At 46.4% G+C, this 23,512-nt stretch overlaps 1 protein-coding gene and 1 long non-coding RNA gene across 4 annotated transcripts in view; one reads left to right on the forward strand and one right to left on the reverse strand.

Moving 5' to 3' along the window:
- pbx4 (pre-B-cell leukemia transcription factor 4) overlaps positions 1-23,512 on the reverse strand; it is a 63,928-nt gene that overhangs the window by 36,244 nt on the left and 4,172 nt on the right. For 2 of the 3 annotated variants that reach the window (XM_017454756.3, XM_017454754.3), the window contains exons 2-3: positions 15,068-15,169; positions 12,185-12,258 (exon numbers count right to left, since the gene is read on the reverse strand). In XM_017454756.3, the coding sequence (XP_017310245.1) occupies positions 12,185-12,258; positions 15,068-15,169 (176 nt within the window). The remainder of the gene's footprint in view (positions 1-12,184; positions 12,259-15,067; positions 15,170-23,512) is intronic. The other variant, XM_017454755.3, reaches the window with a different exon arrangement.
- LOC124626241 (uncharacterized) overlaps positions 1-23,512 on the forward strand; it is a 33,828-nt gene that overhangs the window by 10,113 nt on the left and 203 nt on the right. The window lies entirely within an intron of this gene.

The following is a 23,512-nucleotide window of genomic DNA, read 5'->3' on the forward strand; positions in this document are numbered from 1 at the left end:
AGAAGCGAAGGGAGCCCACACAGCGGCGGCAGGCTGAAGAGCACTGTGTGAAGAGGTGGAGAGGGTGGGGGGGGGGGGGGGGGGTGAGGGGGTTTGAGGGGGGTGGTAGTGGTGGTGTTTGTCAGAGCCAGGGGTCTGGGTGATATTAGCCGTCTGCCAATCCGGCGTAGGCAATGGACACGGAGTAATTACTGCTGCTCTTACAGGCTCATCAATCTCTCTCTATCGCACTCTCTGTCTCTCGCACCCCCCTCTCACACACACACACACACACCCCCCACTGCTCGTGTGATCTTTTTCCTTCGGAAGGGAATGCGAGAGAGAGAGAGAGAGGAACGGATCGAGTGACGGCGCGCCACACAGGAAACAAGAGCACGGAGGGAATGAGACGCAGGCCGAGCCAGATCGCTGTCATACGCCTGGTTTGAGAGAATATCGAACTGAGGTGTGCACATGGGAGAGGGGTTTGTGGGGGGGTGGGGGGGGGATTACCTATTTTCCGTGTGGCGCGAAGCGGAGTGCATTAGGGCGAGTCAGAGAGGATTGTGTTTAGCACATGTTTAGTTTGAGTCTCTGTCTGTCTGCATGACTGAGCTCATCCCTGCGCTGTAATAGAATAGGGCAGATTTAGGTGGCAGCCTTTATACATTTATCATGTCTGCCTATCAGAAGTCTTCATTTCTGCCATATCTGGGTCTCTTCAACGCCATCCCTCAACGTCAGCGTCTCAATTTTTGCTGCACACTCCGTTGGCACTCGTCTCTGGAAGACGCCGTGGAAGAAGGGCACAGACGAACGCCGGCGAAAAGGCACGGCGTCGGAAGGGTTTTAATTATCGTGCGTTCACGCGACGACGACGTACTAAAAACGGAAAAGTTTATCCGGCGCGTTCGTTGTCGGAACGATCCCCCGTTCACACGGATCGGCGAGAACGGATAAAAAAAAACAAAAAACCGCTGCATCATGCACGCCAGGCCAGTAGATGGCGACGTCACTTTGTAAAGAAATGCTACGCGTCTGCGCACATAAAAGCGTATTGATCCGGACAAGACCGCACTATAAACTAATACCAGTTTTTCCTGGATTGAAAGCACGATAACGTTGACGTTTCTCAAACGATTTCAACGGTTTATGATTTACGCGGAGAAAAAAATTCCTCGTCGTGAGGAACTGTGAAAACTCGCGCTTGCGGAGCGTCGATTATTTTCCTTGCTTAATAAATACCGAGACGTCCCTAATGTAATATCATTGAGTGTTCATGAAACGCGCATAAAGAGCTTCTTTTATTTTTAATTGTGGAACTGGATTTTTCTGTTTTCAACCCCATCTTCTAGCTGTTCTTGTGCTCCGGGTCAGAACTCTGTTAGCAAAGCACGTTCATTTGTTAATACTGAATGGAAAAAAATCTTCGAGCGCTAACAACGCCCCGTCGTCGTACCAAAATGGAACAAAATCGGCAAACACAAAACAGACAGTGAGGCGCTGGCAGTCCGTCTGCTTTCTATATTTTATTAGCAATAAAAGGACACAGATTTACTCCAAAACAGACCACTACACAGATGACGATAAGGTCGTGAAGGCCCTCCGTCGGTGTAGACGCGGGTTAATAACGCGTGGTACGTGACGAACGCGTCTCCGCTGGTCGTCGTAGTGATGCAGTAAATCTACACTTTGCTGGAGAAGCGTCAATACACTCAAAATCTCGAGCAGCACGAGTCCTCGCGCACACGCCTACAGACCGAACACGGGATACACGCACGCGCGCGCGTAGCGACACGTCGTCGTCTTCACGGGTTCCCGTGGGTTTTTTTTTTTTTGGTACGTTTACACGGAGACGATGACGGCGTCGTTTTCAAAAACGTGCACTTTGAAACCCGTTTTCAGGCCCCGAAACGCCGTCGTCATGGCAACGAACAGCCGAAATGCATGAAAACCGTGGTGCTGTGTGTTAAGTGTCAAGTCATGTGACTGGTCCAACTTCAAACACTTCCTGTTTCAATTCTGTAAGTGAATTTTGGAGAAAGGGTCGTTACACAACGTCTTATTGAGACTATATATATATATTCTCTAGACGAGGAGAACGCTGCAAGCACGCTCGGGTGCGGATCAAAATGTCTAGTCCGAGAGAGAGAGCGGTCGCTTCTGCGTGAACTCCGACGCAGCGAAGAAGCGATTCGACTCGGAATCGACTCGGTTTTACGAGTCGACTGAGCCACGGGGCGGTCCGAAAGAGCGCGGTCGCTCGTGCGTGAAGTCCGACGCAGCGAGGAAGCGATTCGACTCGGTTTTACGAGTCGACTGAGCCACGGGGCGGTCCGAAAGAGCGCCGTCGCTTCTGCGTGAACTCCGACGGAGCGAAGAACCGATTCGACTCGGTTTTACGAGTCGACTGAGCCACGGGGCGGTCCAAAAGAGCGCGGTCGCTTCTGCGTGAACTCCGACGCGGCAAGGAAGCGATTCGACTCGGAATCGACTCGGTTTTACGAGTCGACTGAGCCACGGGGCGGTCCGAAAGAGCGTGGTCGCTTCTGCGTGAACTCCGACGCTGCGAGGAAGCGATTCGACTCGGAATCGACTCGTTTTTACGAGTCGACCGAGTCACAGGGCGCAAACTGAGCCTAAGCGCAGAGCTGTACCACTGAAGTAAAGAGGAAATAACGAGAGACGGAAGAGAGAGACGCGGAAATGTTTTAAACTAGCTATAAATGTATTAATCGAGTCTTTTATGAAAAACATCGCCTCTGCGTTCGCTCCGACTCGGAAAGCGTCTTTACATCGCGGGATTTCTGAACAGAGAATTAAAAGGTTTTATCAAAAGACCAAAAGAAATCAATTTTGCTTCACAGAGTCAAAAGACCCCTTCAGCAACAGTGCTGTAAACCCCACCCCCTGAGCACCTATTATTAGTATCTGGACCACAGAACTGAGTAGTAAACAACACAATAAACAAACAAACAAACAAATAAATAAATAAATAAAGCAAAGTTCTTGTTTTCGGTTGCCAAAAGTTCAGATTCTCTGCGCAGTAAAAAAAAACAAAAAAAAAACACAACACAACAGGCCTTTTGTGAATGACTTTCCTGTACCTTTCCATCGTCGTCCTCCTGTGCGTGCGCGCGTGCGTGTGTGTGTGTGTGTGTGTGTGTCTACCTTTTCAGCGCTCCGTCTGTTGGCATACCTTCACTGCCAACTTTCTGTGTACCTGTCTGCCTCTCTGTCTCTCTGCTCGCTGAGCCTGCAGCGTCGGCATCATAAAATAAAACGGAAAAGTCTCCGGTTTCCAGCAGCTCGTAAAATTTAACGGGAGGGTTCAAATTAAGCTCTCTCAAGAAGGAATAATAATTAAAAAGCTTTAATTAGGCCCGTGATTGACTCGACGTCAGGAGTGGAAGCTGAGCGAGACAGACCGAGCCTGGTACTGACACCCAGCGCAACATAACTAATTATACCCTGCTGGAAATCTGGAGGGGCTTTTACTGCGGCACAATCAACTGAGGAAACACAATGTTGAAACTTTTAATTGCTCTGAGAGGGACGCGATAAATTAAATAAAATGTAAATTCAATCATTTAAGCCGGGGGTGAGGTTCAGATACGACTTCGTGAAAGCCGCAGATGCGCTTCGAAGGCTCGGGAAACAAGCTAAACGTTTGTTTTAAACGGCTCGATATTTAAGGACTAATGAGACGTCGTCTTTACGCGATTTCGACGTGACAACTTTCCGACACCCCCGCCTGAAAACTACGCATCAAGACGCCGTCTATCAGAGGACTCGGAAAGAGAGGAGAGAGAGGAGCAGCTGTTGCGATGTGAACGTATCGGAGCTTCGTACGCAATCTGTACACCGGACAAGCGCTCACGCAGATCAGCTGTCTGGCTTCTATCGGGATTCGATGTCATTTTTTAATAAATGAAACGATCGGATCTTCTTTATCGTCTTTGATCATAAATAAGGAGTTATACACGGCTGGGCAACACCATAATATCCACCATCAATACTGTCGTATATCATTTTTGAATTTATTTAAAACTCGCCTCTTTTTCCCCCGTTTGGAATTATTTCTCTAGACGTTAAATAAATAAATAAATAAATAAATAAATAAATAATGTAAAGAAAATGTTTACAGGTTTATTAAATACAGCGCGACTGCTCTGTTATTAAGATGTACCGTTTAAAATGTCATCATTTGCGGAATGAATTTTTTTTTTAAAGGTGATATTTATTATTATTATTATTATTATTATTATTATTATTGCTACATCGTATATCTTTCAATGTTCTGATGTCTAGTTTAGCTTTTTCTTAAAGTATTAAATGCTAGGCTCTATCCTTCGGCATTTAACCTTTTATCCATCGTACTGTAAAGCAAAACAAATGCTTTCTGTATAAAAGCTTCTTTATAAATAAAGCTTCTCCTACTTATTATTATTATTATTATTATTATTATTATTATTATTATTATTTCCCTCATATTGCTGCTGATCACCTTTCTACAATGTGAACGCTATGTCAAAGTAAAAGTTAGGACCAATGCTATAAGTATCGCTTGTCTACTATGAACAGGTTAATAACCTAAAAACAGGGACGTTTCCACCACGCGGCGCTGCGGGCGGCCATTTTGACTCGACGTTACCGGCCGAGCTCGGGGTTCAGGAGACCGCCCCGACTTTCCGAGTGAGGATTACGAGTTTACTTTTGATTTTTTTTTTCCCCGCTAGTCGGGAGTTTTGCGGAATAAGTCATAAATATAGATATAATATTTATTTTGTATTCGAATAAATTAAAAGTCACATTACACGTTTCTGAGATCAGGCATCATGAGATCCAGACATTCATTTTTTTTTTTTAATTACAAACTGAAACTCGATGTTCTTTCTAGTTTTTTTTTTTTTTTTCCCTTTTAAATGTGATGTAAATATTTACAGCGTATTTATTTTTGTAGACATGAAATTAAAATATTACACTGGTTCTTCTCAAACTCTACTACTTTGCATGCGTTTCGTGTGGGCTGTAGAAACGTGGTAGAAAATGTAGTGTTGTCTGCTACGGTACACACACACACACACACACACATCTGATACACCACTATGAGCTATTAGTAATGCAGCGCACATTAGCATTGCTGTAAATGTATCCCGTCTGAACCGCCGAACAACCCTGGGGTCAGACCGGCCGACGGGATGAAAAGGATCCGAATGCAGACTGGTTAATAATTTACCTTCCTCTGCTACGGCTGAGGAAAAATAGTACGTTTTGTCAGGACGCGTTCGTCGTGGAAACGGAGGATCTCTAGATGACCGACTCTGGACGATGGCTAACCCGCTAAGAGAAGCGCGGGAGGAAATGTGGCTCTTCCAGACATGAAGGGACACAAGCAAAGCTCTTGATTTAATCTTGTTCAAGTTTCTCAAATTACAGAGCTCTGAAACCAAGCAGGCCAAGACAAGTCACCACTTAGTGAGGAACGTATTAGAGGAGGTATAGGAGTGGACCATATACACAAAAATCTTTTATATATATAAATATAGATAGATAGATAGATAGATACACACACACACACACACGTATACATATATACATACATATATATATATATATATATATATATATATATATATATATATATATATATAGAGAGAGAGAGAGAGAGAGAGACACACACACACACACACACACACGATTTCTTCGATACACAACACATACAGTGTCCTCCACTAATATTGGCACCCTTGGTAAATATGAGCAAAGAAGGCTGTGGAAAAGTGTCTTTATTGTGTAACTGTTTGATCTTTTGTTTAAAAATTTCCCAAAAAATACTCTCATGGATATCAAACAATTGCAAACTAAACAGGTTTGTCAAAAAATATAGGTGCGCAACAATTATCGGCACTGTTTTAGTGAGTACTTTGTGCTAGCTCAGTTTGCCAGGATAACAGCTCTGAGTGTTCTCCTATAACGCCTGAGGAGGTTGGAGAATACATGATGAGGGGTCTGAGAGCGTTCCTCCGTACAGAATCTCTCCAGATCCTTCACATTTCGAGGTCCACGCTGGTGGAGTCTCCTCTTCGGTTCACCACACAGGTGATCTCTGGGGTTCAGGTCAGGGGACTGGGATGGTCAGGGCAGGAGCTTCATTTTGTGGTCAGTAAACCATTTCTGTGTTGATTTTGATGGATGTTTTGGATCATCGTCCTGCTGGAAGATCCGACCACGGCCCATTTGAATCTTTCTGGCAGAGGCAGTCAGGTTTTCATTTAATATCTGTTGATGTTTGATGGAGTCCATGATGTCATGTATCCTAACAAAATGTCCAGGAACTCTGGTAGAAAAACAGCCCCAAAACATTAAAGATCCACCTCCATATTTAACCGTGGGCATGAGGTACTTTTCCATACGGCTACCTCTCTGTGTACCAAAACCTCCTCTGTGTTTATTACCAAAAAGCTCTGTTTTGGTTTCATCTGACCGTAGAACCCGATCCCATTTGAAGTTCCAGTCGTGTCTGCACACTGAAGACGCTCGAGTTTGTTTTTGGATGAGAGTAGAGGCTTTTTTCTTCAAACCCTTCCAAACACCTTGTGGTGATGTCGGTGACTTCAGATTGTAGTTTTGGAGACTTTCTGACCCAAAGACACAACGAACTCCTGCAGTTCTCCAGCTGTGATCCTTGCAGATGTTTTGTCCTCTCGAACCGTCCTCTTCACAGCGCGTTGAGACGATACAGACACACGTCCAGTTCCAGGTCGATTCATAACATTTCCAGTCGACTGGAACTTCTTCATTATTGCCCTGATGGTGGAAACGGGCGTTTTCAATGCTTGTGCTATGTTCTTATAGCCACGCCCCATTGTGTGAAGCTCAACAACATTTTCCGCAATCACAGCTATATCCCTCGCTCTTACCCATCGTTATGAATGACTGAGGAAATCTGGTGTATGTTACCTCAAATTTATACCCCTGTGAAACAGGAAGTCATGGTCGAACAATTTCCTGTTCCTAGTCATCCAGACGTACTAAAAAAAAAAAACGTGTATAATATCAACGGGAATATACTTCAAATATATTTTTCCTCATAGGGGTGCATCAGCAATTCAAATAGTTTTATATATTTTTTCAACTGATTACAAGCGCCGATTCAGAGCAGCAGATTTGATCACTATTTTGCTGTGAATCGTTAAAACTGCTCAAAGTGTACTTTTATTTCAAATTATTATTTAATACTCATTTTTATTTTTTACATTTCCCCCCTCGGTTTAATGATCAACCAACCGAAGTTTTCGGCTTTTGCTTTAGCCGTCCGAGTATGGTGTGGTGATATTGCTGGCATCTGGCCCGCCCTAATTAACGACTAACCCCGGCATTTTAACATCGACGGTTTGCCGTTAAGATGGAAACAATTCAGCGTAGTTAATATCTCCAAAACGCGCAGCGCGAGATAACTCGTCACGATATCGCCGTTACACCACGACGACGACGACATCGTCCGGCTCTACCTGGCGTTCAGCGGTCGTGTCGCATTTTCCCATTAGGAACGGCAGGAACGAGTCACATGACTCCTTATTAATCAGATTAATTGCTTTTTAATGTCTCGATGATGCAAGCGCGGTGCAGGAACACATGCGAGACTCGAGTTCATCTAAAAACACAATCTAATGTGCAAATGAGTCTCTGACAAATTCCACGTCTAATAGGAGCTTCACGCCGTACGCCTGCCAAGGTGTTCCCTCATCACGGAAATGAGATTTTTTTTTTTTTTTTTTTTTTTAAATAAAAAAAATAAATAAATAAATAAAACAAGGAGAGAAGGGGGTATTTTTGTACGTAGAGTGATTGTGTTACGTGGACTCGTCCTGCGCTCCTTCAAACTTTCCATCCGCGCACACGCGAGTGTTGGCTCGGCGTTAATGTTTACTTCCAGCTCATAACGGCATAAAAATGTGAAGCTGGGGTTTAATTTCCGAGCACATGCAGCCGTGTAAATCACGCGGGATGAGATTCTGCATCCGTAAAAGGTCAAGGCTTCGTTACGATTAAATGTTACACCATGCAAATATGGAATAAGACAACGGTCTACATTAATTACGCTGCTTCTGTTAGATGACCTGGGGCTTAAAAACTTTTCTCTCTCCCCACCCCACCCCGTCTTTAATTTTAGCTTTGGAAGATGATGGGACTCGAATGTGCCTGGAGGTACACGTCGTTATCTGTTCGAGCCGAGATGCGTCCGCACACAGCCACCTTCGCGAGTATGACCGTGATGGCTAATCATTTCAATTTTTCTATCAGCTCGCGCTGCAAATACTGGTAATGAACGGGCGGCCTGGGCTCGCCGCGATAACCCGGCTCTCCAAATGAATTCCTGGCTACGGCGCAGGAGGGGAGAGATAACGCGATCAAAAATGACTCAATCTGTGAACAAAAAGTCAGCGTGTTGACAAAGGGAAAGCTGCGAGCAGCCGCTCAGAGATAATACTAAAGGTGTAAAAAAAAAAAAAAAAAAAAAAAAAAGAAGGGGGGGGGGGGGGGGTTTGGGTGGAGGGGCGTCAAGATGGAAATAAAAGAACAATGAAAAAACTCTTAACGTCTTCCCATTGTCTTAATCAGCTCCAGAGGAGATTAATTAACAAATCTTTATATATATATATATATATATATATATATATATATATATATATATATATATATATTTTTTTTTAAATAAAAAAAAAAATCTCTCACAGGTCACATGGTGCGCTGGAGCACTGCGTTTCCTTAACAATGAGGAGAAGTGCAGGGCTCAGAGGAATTCAACATCCCTTCCCCCAACCGCTCGCCACGCTAGTCCTCCCATCACCCCCGCCATTATCATATCAAAGCCCCCGAGTTCACAGCAAAGTCTCCTCTTTCAGCAGAGAGAGAGAGAGAGAGAGAGAGAGAGAGAGAGGGCGAGAAAGAAAGAGAGAGAGAGAGAGAAATACAGAAAGCGAAACAAAAGAAATAGAGAGAGACAAAGAAGTGAATTTTGAAACCGAGAAATAGTGGAAAGGTGAGACAGAAAGAGAGAGAAAGAGAAAAATATACAGATGGAGGGGGACAGGGAGAGAGAGAGCGAGGAGAAAGATATAGAGACAGGGAGAGGGACGGAATGAGAGAGAGAGAAAGATACAGAGCAAAAACAAGGGAGATACAGAAACAGAAAGAGATAAACAGAGCGAGACAAAGAGAGAGAGAGAGAGAGAGAGAGAGAGAGAGAGAGAGGGGAGAAGGGGAGGGAGAGAGAGAGAAAGAAGAGTGGACAGAATGAGAGAGAGAGAGAGAGATACACAGACAGAGGAAGAGAGAGACAGACAGACGTGCAGAGAGCGGGAAAGAATGAGAGAGAGACAGAAAGAAGAGGCCGGTGAGAGAGAGAGAAAAAAAAAATTGAGAGAGAGAAAGAGAGACAGACAGAGAGAGAGAGAGAGGGAGGGAGGCAGTGAGGAGGAGAGAGAGTCACATACAGAGAGACAGAAAGAAAGAAAAACAGAAAGAGAGAGATGGAGGAGGAGGAGGAGAGAGAGAGAGAGAACGAAACACATCAGGGCCGACCCGAGCTCAGGCTGCTTTTTATCCCTGCTGTTCATCACGCAGAGAAAAAGAAGAAGAAGAAAAAAAAGAACGAGAGAGAGAGAGAGAGAGAGAGACTCAGAGACATGGATGTGTGAATGTGTGAGCTGAGCAGACAGTGTGAGAGTGCGCGTGTGAGTGTCGATGTGTGTGTGAGTGTGAGAGAGAGAGAGAGAGAGAGAGAGCGAGAGATGATAAACGTGTCAACAGGAAGTAAAGTAAAGGAGTGTTTATTTCATTCCTCTCTGTCTGAGACTTGGGTCTTTACTCCGTCACCATGCAGCCACTCCGCTTACCCCTTAACACTCAAAAGAACTGCAGTCAAGACATGCACGTGTGTGTGTGTGTGTGTGTGTGTGCGTGCGCGCGTGTTCGTTCTCTCACAGGTCCGCCCTCGGCTGCCGGACTCGATGTGAAAATCAAAGTGAATGACATTAGGTAAATAAGACAGCAGGTTGCCATGGTGACGGGAGGGAAGAGAGAAGGGAGAGGAGAGAAGAGCAGCACCACCACCACCACCACCCTCCCACCCCTCCTTCACCCCCACCCCCCCCTTCCCTCCACTTCGACCCGTTTCTTGCATCCAATTAAGCGGGAAAGTGAAGCTGGGTTTATTCACAGATCACCACCGACTGAAGCCCACTCAACCTTTTTCACGCTGTAACTCGAGACCTCGTCCTCGGCCGAAGGGACTGCGCCGAGACTCTCGCGAGGGGGGGGAGAAAAAACCGAAGGATAAAAAGATCCTAATGAACACAAAGCGGTGCTAATGATGCGCCTGGCTGCCACCGTTTCAACAGCGCCGAGCAATATCTCGCACCTCAGTGAAAAACGCCCTGAATAAACAAGACAAGGCCGCACGGCGAAGGCAGCCTCCACTCCAACTCATTAGGCGCGTCACTTTGTGCGGAGAAACGCCACCAGAGCCTCGCGTTTAGTCTGGAAAACACTTCCTTCTACTGAAAGTCAATTAGATCTTAAAAAACCCCCAGCGTGTCCTGCTCTAATATATGTGCCATGGCATGGGGAGGAAGAAGAAGAAAAAAAACAAGAAAAAGAGAGAAAAAAAAAAAAAAAAAAAAAAAAAAACGTAGCATGCTAGATTGAGATTAAGTGCTCTCAAGCTAGCGACGCGTACTGAAGGCGAGATGATAAATCCTCCTTTCTGATTGGTCAGAAGGTTTCTATAACAACCGCAAGACAAGTCACAGGATTATATTAATCCGCTGGCTAACACGTTACGGTTTCTATAGTAACGGCTCGTTTCACAGGGACTCGAGATTAATAATAACCGGGTTAAAAAGCACGCCGCTATTTAACAAAGTATTTCGTCTAAAAGAACGATCTGCCGCTCTGCGGTTTCTCGGGTCACGTGACGAGCGGCGTGTTTCCGTCGTGTTAACTTATACGCGAGAGAAATGCAGAGAGCGAGCGAGCGGCCGCGTACGGATGCACGGACGTGACAGGAAACGACTCCAAGTTAAACGCGAGCGCGGACGGACAAACCCCCGGCGAGAGGCGTGAGGGAGGAGGCACGTTTCCGGCGCGCCGATACAGGAGAATAATCGACGTCGGGGTGATGACGGCGGACAGTCGTCGACGGTTTGTTGCTGCTGTGCTACCTCCGCGAATGTAATGCATCAGGGCTAACAAAATGGCCGCCTTTATGACGGCATAATAGAGTAAGGGGACGGTTACTTAACACGGGTACAGAATCAAACCCTTGGTGTTGTGCTGTTTTGGGAGAATAGAAATCGACGACGGCCGAGTGCGACGCGGAGCAGGAACGGGCCGAGCTTATTAACCTCGGGGTTAACAAAATGGCCGCCATTTTAACATCATTACATAGTAAGCTTGACCTCGGTGAGGAATGAAAGACGTCCGGGCACGCCGTTACGGGAAGATAGCCAATGAAAACACACCGTGATGCGAATCCGAGTTACTGTAATCCTGAAGATGATTATTTTCTGCTAACAGAATGTCCCGAGTATTTTATTCCTCTTATTCCACAGTGATGACATTCATCGTACTTACACAATTATTAACACACGGTGACGAGAGAAGCTGCAGGTTGATCCCCCCCTCCCTACCTCTCCCTCTCTCTCTCTCTCTCTCTCTCTCTCCCTCTCTCTCTCCTCAGCACTTTCTGGATGCTTTGTCTTAATTATAGAGCTGCTATAAAACCGTACAGCGTTTTTTCCGAGTATGCAATCAGACACACCTCAACCAATCAGCAGTGACACGCAGCGCTGTAATTACGCACAGCACGCTTTCAGCGTGTCGGGAGGATGTCTCTGTACGCCATGCTCGTGCTTACCCAGAATCCTCCTCTCTGCACAACGACGCAAATACACACATAAACCCATGACTCACTGGTCAAGACGCGGGGGAACGTTCTGAATTCCAGGAATCGTATACGAAAAGAAAGAAAGAGAGAGAGAGAGCGAGAGAGAGAAAGAGAGAGAGCACAAAATCTCCGTCTTCGCGTTCCGCATCGAGCGGCGTCACGTCAGAGTTAAAAGTGAAGAGCGAGAGAAAGAGAGAAGGAGGAGAGAATAACGATGAGCCGGAGTGAAGTTGAAAGGACTGAATGACTTACCCGTCTTCTCTTTGATCTCACACAGCACGCTGAAGAGAGCAGGCTTCATTCTGTGGCAGTTCAACGCGTGTTTTCTGCAAAGAGTGTTGGGTGGGGTGGGGGGGGGGAGGGAGGTAAATAAAAGAAAAGAAAAGAAAAAAAATAAATAAATAAAATGAAAGAACAGAGAAGAGAGAGACAGTCAGTACGACTTTGTTGAAAATGTGTAGGGAGGAAGCCGGCGTATACCGGAACACGTACATCATGGCACGTATATAGTGTAGCGTTGTGTAGTATGGAATATTTACACAACGCACCCGGCGCACGTTTCTCAGCTTGCAAAAAAAAAAAAAAAAAACACGCAAAGGAAATTAATCACAACAACACACGTGACTAAACGGGACGATGCACAAATGAGTCACAAAAACACAATGAGTTTTCGTACATTATTAATATAAATGTGACAAGCCGGAGAGCTTTTTAAAGCGACCTCGGTTGCCTGTAACGGAGATATTGAGGGTGCTGAAGCGGTCCTCCATGCCTCTCTACAGCTAAATGAGTTGTTAAATGAAGCATAGCCCTAATTTGTCTGGAGAGAAAAGCTGTTGAAGAAGCAGCAGCAGCAGCAGCAGCAGCAGCAGCATCATCATCTCCCCCTCCAGCGCTACTTCCCACCTCCCCTTTACACCCCGACACCGGACTGGCTTTAGAGCAGACAACACACGAAAACGCCACGCTTTTCACTCCGCCGCTGAAGTGTGGTCCTGTCACTACACGTCACGTCAGCCTGACGAGTCCTGGACGCCGGAGAGCCCATTTCGAGACCTTCCGGACATAATTACGAAGATAAAACTACAAAAATAAATAAATAAATACATACATACATACAAAAGGATCATCCATGAAAACATGCACCAGTGCAGACGTTTAGGAAGTTTAACAGAAATATGAATTCACACAAACAAACAATGGATAAAAAAATTTTTTTTTTCTTTTTGGAGAAAGGCTACCGAGAGTAATAAAATGGCCGCCGCTTTAACACCATTATACAGCGACATCGCTAATGGAGATCGACGTGAGTAAGGGATAAAACACTCGGAGGCGTGCTGTTATAGGAAAACGATCAACAACGGGGTCAGGCGATGCAGCCTGACGTGTCGTTGGGGGGACTGTTATTTTGTTAACGGTGAAAACTGCAACGTTATCAAACCTACCAGAGCGATTATTATTTAGGGGTCCAAGCACCGACGTCAACTCGGTCGACAGCTCCGTTGTGAAAATCCAGAAAACTCGACGGCTCCGAAGGAAACGTCATTTGGGAACCGAAGGACCCCGTGGGACTGATTTTTAGAGTTAGAAACGGGTTCGAGGCTACAAACGGACCGAGCACACGCCGACCCTTGTGTCCCGAAGACGGCTTTAAATCCGACGCTGTAGACTCCTTCCATGAACGTTAAACAGACGTCCCCTCATAGGAAACGTCGCCGTATCGACAAGTCGTACGAGGAGCTACGAGTCCATATGAAGTAGCTGTTACCATGGAAACAGGAACGAGCGCGTTAAAGTAAACCGTTAGTAGAGGAAACGAACCGACGAGTTCCGACCAATCAGAATCAAGAAGCTACAAAAAAATATATATATATATTGAAGATTCGACATCATAAAGGAAGGAATTGCTCGACGATCTCGGTCAGCTACGATGATAAAAGTACTTCCAATATCGCAGAAAAGCGCATCGCGAGCTGATACTATACATGATCGTATCGCTCCGCCCGACTTCAATCTGAAAGGGTGTTGACTGTCGTTTTTTTTATTTATTTATTTATTTATGTGAATAGCACAATAATAATAAAAACGGTTCCTGAACAACACTCGCGGGTTAAACGTGTCGACCCGCCGAGATCTACACGCCGCACTCGGAGTTAGCGCCTACGTGTGTGTAAATGCCGAAAGTGCTGAAGCCCACCGCCGTCTCGGTCTCACGACACGTTTGCTTCAGCTGACACGAGGAACTGGAACGACTGCGAGGCGACGCGACGGTCGCTCACTTCATCCGCGTACGGCAGTCCCGGACAAAAGGCTAAACGAATTCATCCTCTTTAAAGGAAATGATCTACACGGCGAATAAATACATCACACAGATTGCTTTCTGGAAAGAACCAGGCCTAAGGGCTAGAGGCACGCGAATAACCTAATAACCTTTGACACCTCGCACTTAGATTAGCCCGCGAGTGCATCACGCGCTGCCAGAAATAACCCATGCTAATTAGCGTTCTCGTTTATATATATATTTATTTTAAAAACGTCTTTCTTTTTTTCCCCCTATCCCCCGCTGTTGAGAAGAAGAAGTAGGTGATGCATTCAGGGTTTAATACAGCAACAGGATGAAACACGGATGGGATGGAAGGAAAAAAAAAAAATTAAATAAAATAATAATAATAATAATAAAAAATAAAAAAAAAAAGAGAGAGAGACTCGTTCGAGTCTGTAGGCATTACGGAGAAGATTATTTAAGTCGCATTTTCAGGGTTATACACCAGATATGAGATGTGACACGTCTGAAATAAGAGTAGTCTAAAATAAAAATGGTTACGGCTAATACTGACGTTAATCTAAAAGCTTTCCTACAGATGAAGGATTAGAGGAGATAAAACATTGCAGAGAGCTAAAATCTGAGAAATAATGCAACGTATAAGACTTCTATCTACTCCTAGTTCTATACAGTGTTAAACGTGTGTGTGTGTGGGTATATATATTTATATAGTTATAAATCCGGGACTAACTCCAAGCGTGTCCTGGTTTTCTTTCCCCGAGTGAGAGGGAGGGATGATGAGGAGGAGGAGGAGGAGGAGGGGAGGAAGGGGAGGTGCAGGGGGGAGGTTTCTCATGCAGTCCTGTACTGACCTGTGTTGGAAGTCGAGCGGCAGGGTGCATTCCCCCCCTGCCGCGCTCCCCCCGGCTCCCCCTGCCTGTGTGGGGTCGCCTCGTCCCTCCTCTGGCCAGCATCTGGACACACGGCACAGGGGGAAAGGTTGAGGGCGGCCAGCGGAGAGCGCCAGCACTGGCGTCGCCTCCCGCCTCCCCGGTTACATCCCGACTCAACCCCAGACCCGGCCCGGAACGTCCGGAGAGCCGAAAAGAAAGCGGACCTCCTCCGTGCACCTTTTACGCCCGTGTCTCCGGCGTGACTCGGACTCGCCGCTCTCCGGACGACACGCGAGACCGATCTCGGGTAGATCTCGGAACCGGACGGTTTTAGAGACGCGAAAGAAAAGAACGAGACAGAATGACCTCAAGCGCAGTGGGCCCGTATACAGGGAGTGACCTGTTCATGACGTGTGAACGATTTCCCTGAAGACGCGAGCCGCGAAAATCGACCGCGAGGACTGCCGATCGACTCGTAACTCGTAATTTGGGGAACCCGGGGTGGTCTCCTTAACCCCGAGGAGTTCAGCAAGTGGCAACAGATCGACACGGCCGCTCAGAGTATCGACAGTAAACGCGCTAGCACGTCTGACCTTTACACGCTGTACGTACGCTTGTGATATCTAGAACGCTGACTAGCTTAGGAACACCAACATCGAGACGCCCAGTGACACCCTGTGTGCTCCCCCCCCACGACCCCCCACCCAGCAGCAGCAAAATCGAGCATTTTAACCCTCTCTGCCCAACGAACGAATCGAGTTTTACGCGTGTTTTCACGTCTTTCGCTTTCTGATTCGTTTACTTGTGCGCGTGGAGAAAAGCGGCGCACGAAACAGGGCAGATCTGACGCGACGCCGTAATAAGATAAAACCCTTTCCAATTCACGTGTCGTAACGAGAATATAAATAAATAAATAAATAAATAAATAAATAAAGAGTGCTGAGGCTTCATAGAAATACCTATACGCTTAACGTTACTCAGCAGGAAAATCATTTGGTAAACGTTCCTCTTAAATAAATGAAGCAAGTGAAGAAAGGGCCTGCTTCACCCCCCCACCACCCCCCCACCCCCCCACCCCCCCACGGACACATTATCTGAGACTCTGAACCAGCTTGTATCTGTTCAACGGTGTTGCGATCGCACGAGACGAATCGTCGTCTTCCTCAGCTTTTAGAAAAAGAAAAGAAGGGGGGGGGAAGGAGCAGAGAGCTGGTGAACTCGCTAAATCCCCCCGGCTTATATCAACATCGGGACATTCCAAGTGAGTTACGTCTCGTGTAAACCCGAGCCAGTTTCTTTCGCTTCACTCGTGTTTAAAAAAAAACAACAAAAAAAACCCCCACAGTGAACAGACTAACTCGCCGTGTAGCGGCTCCGAGTTTTGCTAATAATCCTGAACTGTGCGCGATAGCAAGTAGTTAGAGTACGTTTTAACACCTGGGCTACGTCTCGTCTTACTGTTACACACACACACACACACACACACACACAATACTGAGGAATTAGTTCAGCGTTTCCAGCTGAAATCCATCAGCAGGACAGATGAAGTGAGAGAGAGAGAGAGAGAGAGTGAGAGAGAGAGAGAGAGTGAGAAAGAGAGAGAGAGAGTGAGAAAGAGAGAGAGAGAGTGAGAAAGAGAGAGAAAGAGTGAGAAAGACAGAGTGAGAGAGCAAGAAAGAGTGAGAGAGAGAGTGAGAGCGAGAAAGAGAGTGAGAGCGAGATAGAGAGTGAGAGCGAGAAAGAGAGTGAGAGAGAGAAAGAGTGAGGGAGAGAGAGAAAGAGTGAGGGAGAAAGAGTGAGTGAGAGAGAGAAAGAGAGAGTGAGAAAGAGAGAGAAAGAGAGAGAGAGAGAAAGAGACAGAGTGTGAAAGAGTGAGTGAGAGTGAGAAAGAGTGAGAGAGAGAGAAAGAAAGAGAGAGAGAAAGAAAGAGAGAGAAAGAAAGAGAGTGAGAGTGAGAAAGAGAGTGAGAGAGAGAAAGAGTGAGGGAGAGAAACAGTGAGGGAGAAAGAGTGAGTGAGAGAGAGAAAGAGAGAGTGAGAAAGAGAGAGAAAGAGAGAGAGAGAAAGAGACAGAGTGTGAAAGAGTGAGTGAGAGTGAGAAAGAGAGTGAGAGAGAGAGAAAGAAAGAGAGAGAGAAAGAAAGAGAGAGAGAAAGAAAGAGAGAGAGAGAGAGAGAGAGAGAGAAAGAGTGAGTGAGGGAGAGAAAGAGATTCGGATGCAGCCTGAAAACTAAAATGGTGCACGTGCTGTGTGAAAAGCGTGTGAAAAGCGTGTGAAAAGCGCGTGAAAAGCGTGCGTAAAGCGATTCCGATCTTTGCCGTTATAAATAAAACAAATGCATCGCGTGATAGACTTGACACTTCCGTGTTACGAGCTCGATCACGTCAGCGGTTCAAAACGCCGAAACAATCCCCGAAGAGTTTTAAATCGGCCGTCGGTACTCGCCATCCCTTCATCCATCGTCATGACGATTTCGGCTCACTTTACCGCCTTCCCGTGCAAACGATATTCAATTACATCGCAGCCACGAGTGTGGACTCGCGGCGTCACGGTCGCATTCGGGTCATCAAAAGATTTCCCGCCGGCTCGCGTCACCGGCCCCGGTGTGTTCCTGGGGCTGTGCGATACGACCGCGACATGATCTCCACACCGGGATTAACTGCGTCCGATTCACTCCTCCGAGATATCGGCATCTGATCTTTGATCGCTCGAACCGAACCGCCGTTTCTAATCATCTCCAGAAAACCAGGAGAGATTCAGAATCTAACGCTATACATTCTGTGATGTTATGAATCGACTGGACTATAAATAGCCACACTGATTACAGAAAGGAAATTAGCTGGCTTGTTTGGCGTCGCACGCCCCCACACCCCACCCCCCCCTCCCAAAACCCATCCTTGTTTGTATGCAGGCGCTATCGACAGGTTCTGACCTGCACCGAGACGTTTTTCCCTTTAAAACCGTCGTCGGTGTCGATTTATTTTCGTGTGTGTGTGTGAGAGAGAGAAAGTGCTCCGAGCTGACGCGCGCTTCTCTTTATTATCCTGCCGAGAGGAGATCCGACAGCTCGGATTTGCTCGTTAGGTCGTTTCTAACGTATGGAAACGCTGCCGATGCACCAAGCGACTTCGCAGAAAGCCCCAGCGAGCTCAAGAGCACGACGTGTTTGAAGGAACGCCGAAAAGACGTACGTTAAATATGACGACGGTGAAATATCCGTGCTAGGTTTAGCGATTCCGGTGACGACCTGTTCGGTCGCGTTGACGTCACGACGGGGTTTAGTCGAACGATTCTACCGGATTTTCCCGATAGCGATACGCAAGTCGGGCGGGACCGACCTGCCGATGACCGACGAATCAACCGGTGCGTTTTTAAAACCGATACTGAATGAAAACACAAAGCACTCAAAGGGAAATACTGCTGAGCTTTATTACAAAAATAAACAGCACTGACTGCACCGTCGAAATGTACGGAACGGTTCCTAAATGAAATAAATATTCACATATCTCACCTACTAATAAATATAAAAGTAAATAAAACGGTACACGTCCAAACCCGAACAGAAAAGTAACACTCCAAATAACAAGTCAGACTAAAGACGTCCAAAAACAGAATCAAAAAACACTTCGAATAACACAACGAAATTACTCGGCGATAGTTTCGCCTCTAGAGGCCGCTCTCGTACCACGTAATAACGACGGCGGACCCATCTCAGCCGCTCCCGCGACCGGGGGGAAAAAACGACCCGTGTGGATTTTTGTCGATAAACCGCTAGTTCCAACGATCGAACAAACTGCTGGACTCCAAGTCCCACAATGCAATGCGTCGCTGAGCTAGGTAGCGAGCCCTACACACCGACAGCGAGATCACCATCAAACGCTGAAGGGGTTGGAAGCCGATCTGGTTGAGCGGCGTGGATAAGAGATAAGAGAGCTGGAAAACAGGCAAAAAGGTTAAAGCGCCGCCGCATCGCTCTCTCTCCAAGGAGAGATACATTTCCAGTAGCAGCATTATCAGCGGGTAGTCGAACGGCATTGTGGGTAACCTCGGAAAACGCTAACCAAAGAAAGAAGGAAAAAGAAAAAAAAACTGATCTCGCATCCCACTGAAGATCACGCGTTAATTATAAATACTGTCGTTCGCCGTGTGTGTGTGTGTGTGTGTGTGTGTGTGTGTCAGAATCGGGTTTAATTAGAATTCATTTCACTTTAAACTTAAAATATTCTGCGCGTGACAAAAACCCACCAGCCCATTAAAAAAAAAAAAAAAAAAAGCGTGTAACATAGAGCTCTAAGTGACACTTCGAAATTAAAAATGATGGACGCGTGCGATGCATTATGGATGACGCAACAGTTCATTAAACCACTCTGATGACAACGTAGGAACACAAAGGAAGGCTTGTTAGGGCGGTATCCGAGGCGCGTTTTAAAAATCACCGATCCTATTTTTAACAGGAAACACAACACAACGCCAACAGGAGGACCGCGAGCGTGGGCCGATACCCGATACTAATCCGATACAGACTTCCTCTTAGTAACCGAGTCCCTGGCAGAGAGTTATGCAAAACATTACGAGCGAGTCGCATCACGCCTGCAGACAACGCGGCCTTTGTTCGTTTTAAAATAACATTCTTTATGCTCTAAAAGCAATCACGCAACAGCTGGGGCTAAAAAAGGTACGCCGTGTCTGAGCCGAGACGCCGTACTCGTACTCGTCCGTGCTTGGGACGGAAGCTCGGATCGGAAGTTAAATCGAGCCGGTAAATAAATAAATAAATAAATAAACAAAAACAACGCAAACGTTCTTTGAAAGGAAGGAAAACGTTGAGTCCGGAAACACCAGAAAATCAAGTACCTCCGCTGACTTTCAAGGATTCCTCAGAGCAGGGCTGGGTGATTTGACAAAAATATCATACCACGATACCTGAAAGCGGTAGTACGACGTACGATACCCGATATACGGTACAACTCGGCCGAGGTTAAAACTGTAAACGTTATCGTATGATATCGACGATATCTCGTATAAAACGCGCGCATCGTGGTATAAGGATCATTTTCACGATATCGTCGTACCGTAAAATCGCCCAGCCCTAGCTGCGAGTCATAAAGCTACGCCGATCACAAGTCCTCGAACCGCTCCTACATCTAGAACGAGTCAAAGCTCATCCAGCTTATGTTTCGTTTCCTCAGACGCCTAACTGACGTCTAACGGGGTAGCGGAGCTATCCTGACGCGTGTACGGAACGGTACGTAACGTACGCGCGCGCGCTCGCCCGAGACGCTCGGCGACGGTCCGTCTGAACGGGAAGCGGCCCCGCGTTTTTAAGAGACCCCTTTAGCACACCGCTCGACCGTAGACCGTGCGCCGTCCTCCCTCCATCTCATTAATAGAAACTCGATTTTGCGACCAGCTGCTCTCGTGCACACATTATAGGAGAATTGATTGCACGCCGCACACAATGAAAAGGATGAACACCAGGGAGGGAGGGACGAGGAGGAAGGGGGAGAGAGAGAGGGGGGGGTGGGGACGGGGGTCGAAAAAGAAGCGAATTAATTAAGAGAACCAGGTGGTCAAACGGTTTGGTGAAGAGGAAGAGAGAAGGGGGGGGGGGGGGGGACGCGAGCTAATGACGCATAGCGGAGCAGCCGTGATCCTTCAGTGAATTAAAAGAAAAAAAGAGCATCACGAAGGGGGGAAGAAAAGCTAGAGGCTACGTCCGCGTACGTACTAAAGAGTGTGTCAAATTAACGCTGATCCAAAAATTGCGTACTATTGAGCGAAATCGCTTCTTTTTGTCCTCCGTTTTCATTACAATGGAGACACGTGAGACGGTCACGCTTACAGTAACGGAGCCAAATCCGCCACCGCCGAGTTATGCAAAACGTCACAGGCGTGACGCCGCGTCAAACGCGGAAAAAAGAAAAACCCGGTCCCGATCTGTCGCCCGAGGCCGCTCGGTGAACCCCTAACACTACACACACGTATCCGGAAGTGAACGTTAACGCTAGTGTAACGTCAGGACAGTATCAGAATGCATCGTTTTAGACAGGGTCGGAGTGTTTCTGTTCCATCTGAGCCCGAACCTCCAAAACGACCGTACGTGGGTGACTCGGGGGCTTCAAAATAAATAAGACAGAGAGGAAAAGACTCTGGGCGCCAAAACTTTTACCGCCTCTTCGTTGGAGATTGGTGACACGTTTCAGACTGAAGAGGCGGTTGCGGGCGCCAAAACTTTTACAGCCACCGGACCCACGACGGCGTTCGATCCGCACGTTAGACGATCCGTTCGCCGTCGTATTCGCGCGCCGTCGCCGGGGACCGAGAACCTGATCACGGATACGCGCTCGTACGGGTCGCGGCGTTTCCCACGATCCGGGAAAAGAAAAAAAAACGACGGAAACACGTCATGGAAAACTTTCCCCGCCTCCGAAACGTCCTGCGTTACTTCGGGCGTTTGAATAATACGAACGGTATCCTGCCAAGATAACGCAGCGTTACCGACAAACGTCTGCCTCGATACCAGGGCGCTAAAACTTTTACGACTTTTAAACCCACTGTCCTGACATTAAGCGTCGAGATCCTGTAACTCGCCATGAAGAAACCAAACACCCGCTCACTGCGCCGCTAGCAACCGCTAGCACCCTGAAGTGTTTTATTCCTCTTATTTGCAGAACGTCGTGCTTTTTTATCCGTTTCTAGCTACGCTGGACGTTGTAACGTACCCGTTATCACTCGCGTTACAGCAGCTATCCCTCAACACCCACTCTTTTTCCTCTTTACCGTTTTTAAGACGGTTAAAAACATGTATATTTTTTAAAAAAGCGCAGCTTGTCATGTTACCAAGAATCAGCGTAACCTCCTCCGTGCCGGGAAACTTCCTGGCCGTTACAACGCGCCGACACTGGAGACTCCTTCCAGAAAGACAAAGCCATGACGTGTCGATTCTTTCTTGAACAACTTTCTCGAACTCCGCTTATTATCACCCTTCTGACGCGCAGGTCCCCGTGCGACTTGCTACTACGGAAACGGAAACGTCTTAGAACGTGCACTTTTTTTTTTTTTTTTTGAACCGTCAGAGAAAACGAATCGACGGCGTCCGAGCAAGAACCGTATTAAAAAAAAAAAAAAAACCCGCCCGGATGAACCCGGCGCTCTGCCCGTGTAGTTCAGCGGTTCTGACAAACATCGTTCTGAAATTTCGCTCCCAGCGTGACGGCGATGACTTAATTAAGACTCCGTGATTATCTATGCTAATGAGGGAGCAGATTAATCGCGTTCGTTCATCCGCACACACACACACACACGCGCACGCACGCGCCGCTCTCGGGATAAACACGCACTTTATAGCGCTTTTACGGCGATCCGTGCGTCGAGACCCTGAAGGAGGAGAGCGAAGTGAAACAGGAGGTTAAGTAACGGTCATTACAGCAGATTAAACCCGTGTAGCGTGACTGAATCCGGAGCGCCGCGGCGTTGCTCGGCCCGCTGGGAAAACTTGTGCAGAGCTGAACTGCTCCATTAAAACTCCTCTGCATGTGACTAATGCGCAACAGATGGATGTTCGCTGTGCGGCGACGTCGGGTCGGGTCGGGTCGGATCGGATCCTCCTCCGAAGCGTCGTCGGCGTTAGCGGCGTGGTTACGGCTCGGCAGCGACGCAGGTATAACACTTTCTAACCCTTTATAACAGGAGGAGTATAAACCGCATCGAGCTCACAGCCGTCAGGAGCGGTACTTTTAACTTCTCCAGGGCTCCTGGCTTTTATTCCATCTCTTTAAACTGGACTTCTGAACCGCCCTGGTATAAATTATAGAAATAAGCAGGGGGGAAAAAAAAGAACAGGAAAGGAAGCCATGTCGGTTTAATAAATGCAAATGAAAGCTACAGAATTCAGCCGGGGTAAAATATAACGACGTCACGGCTTCGGCGCAGAGAAAAATAACGCAGTTCATTTTCTATAAAAAAAAAAATACTCAACGTGCTAAACGGTGAAAAAAAATCTATTTAACGGATAAAATTTCAACCAGAGACGACCATTAAACTCGAACCGATATGTAGGCGGAGACGACGTCCTTTGAAAAGTTGTTCAACAATTAACAAGAAATGATCGAAGCGGTATTTAAAAAGGAGGAAACGTAAAGAGATCATTTTATTTAAAATTATTTTAAACAAAATATTTCTATCCAAATGAACTAGTCTTAAAGGAGATATATTCTAACATTTCTTCCTTCTTTCTTTCTTTTTTTTTTTTTTTTAAAAATAATGAATATTAAATTATTTAAAAGTGGCAAAATATATATTTTTTTTTTATTTCATTAAAATAATACTTCAATACAAATACTTTTTTTTTTTTTTTAAATTAATACAAAATTCATTCATTTACATAAATACTAATACATAGTAAGGTTTTTCCCATTCCCTTTTG

Source organism: Ictalurus punctatus, chromosome 24 (assembly GCF_001660625.3).
Source record: "Ictalurus punctatus breed USDA103 chromosome 24, Coco_2.0, whole genome shotgun sequence".
Lineage (NCBI taxonomy): Eukaryota > Metazoa > Chordata > Actinopteri > Siluriformes > Ictaluridae > Ictalurus > Ictalurus punctatus.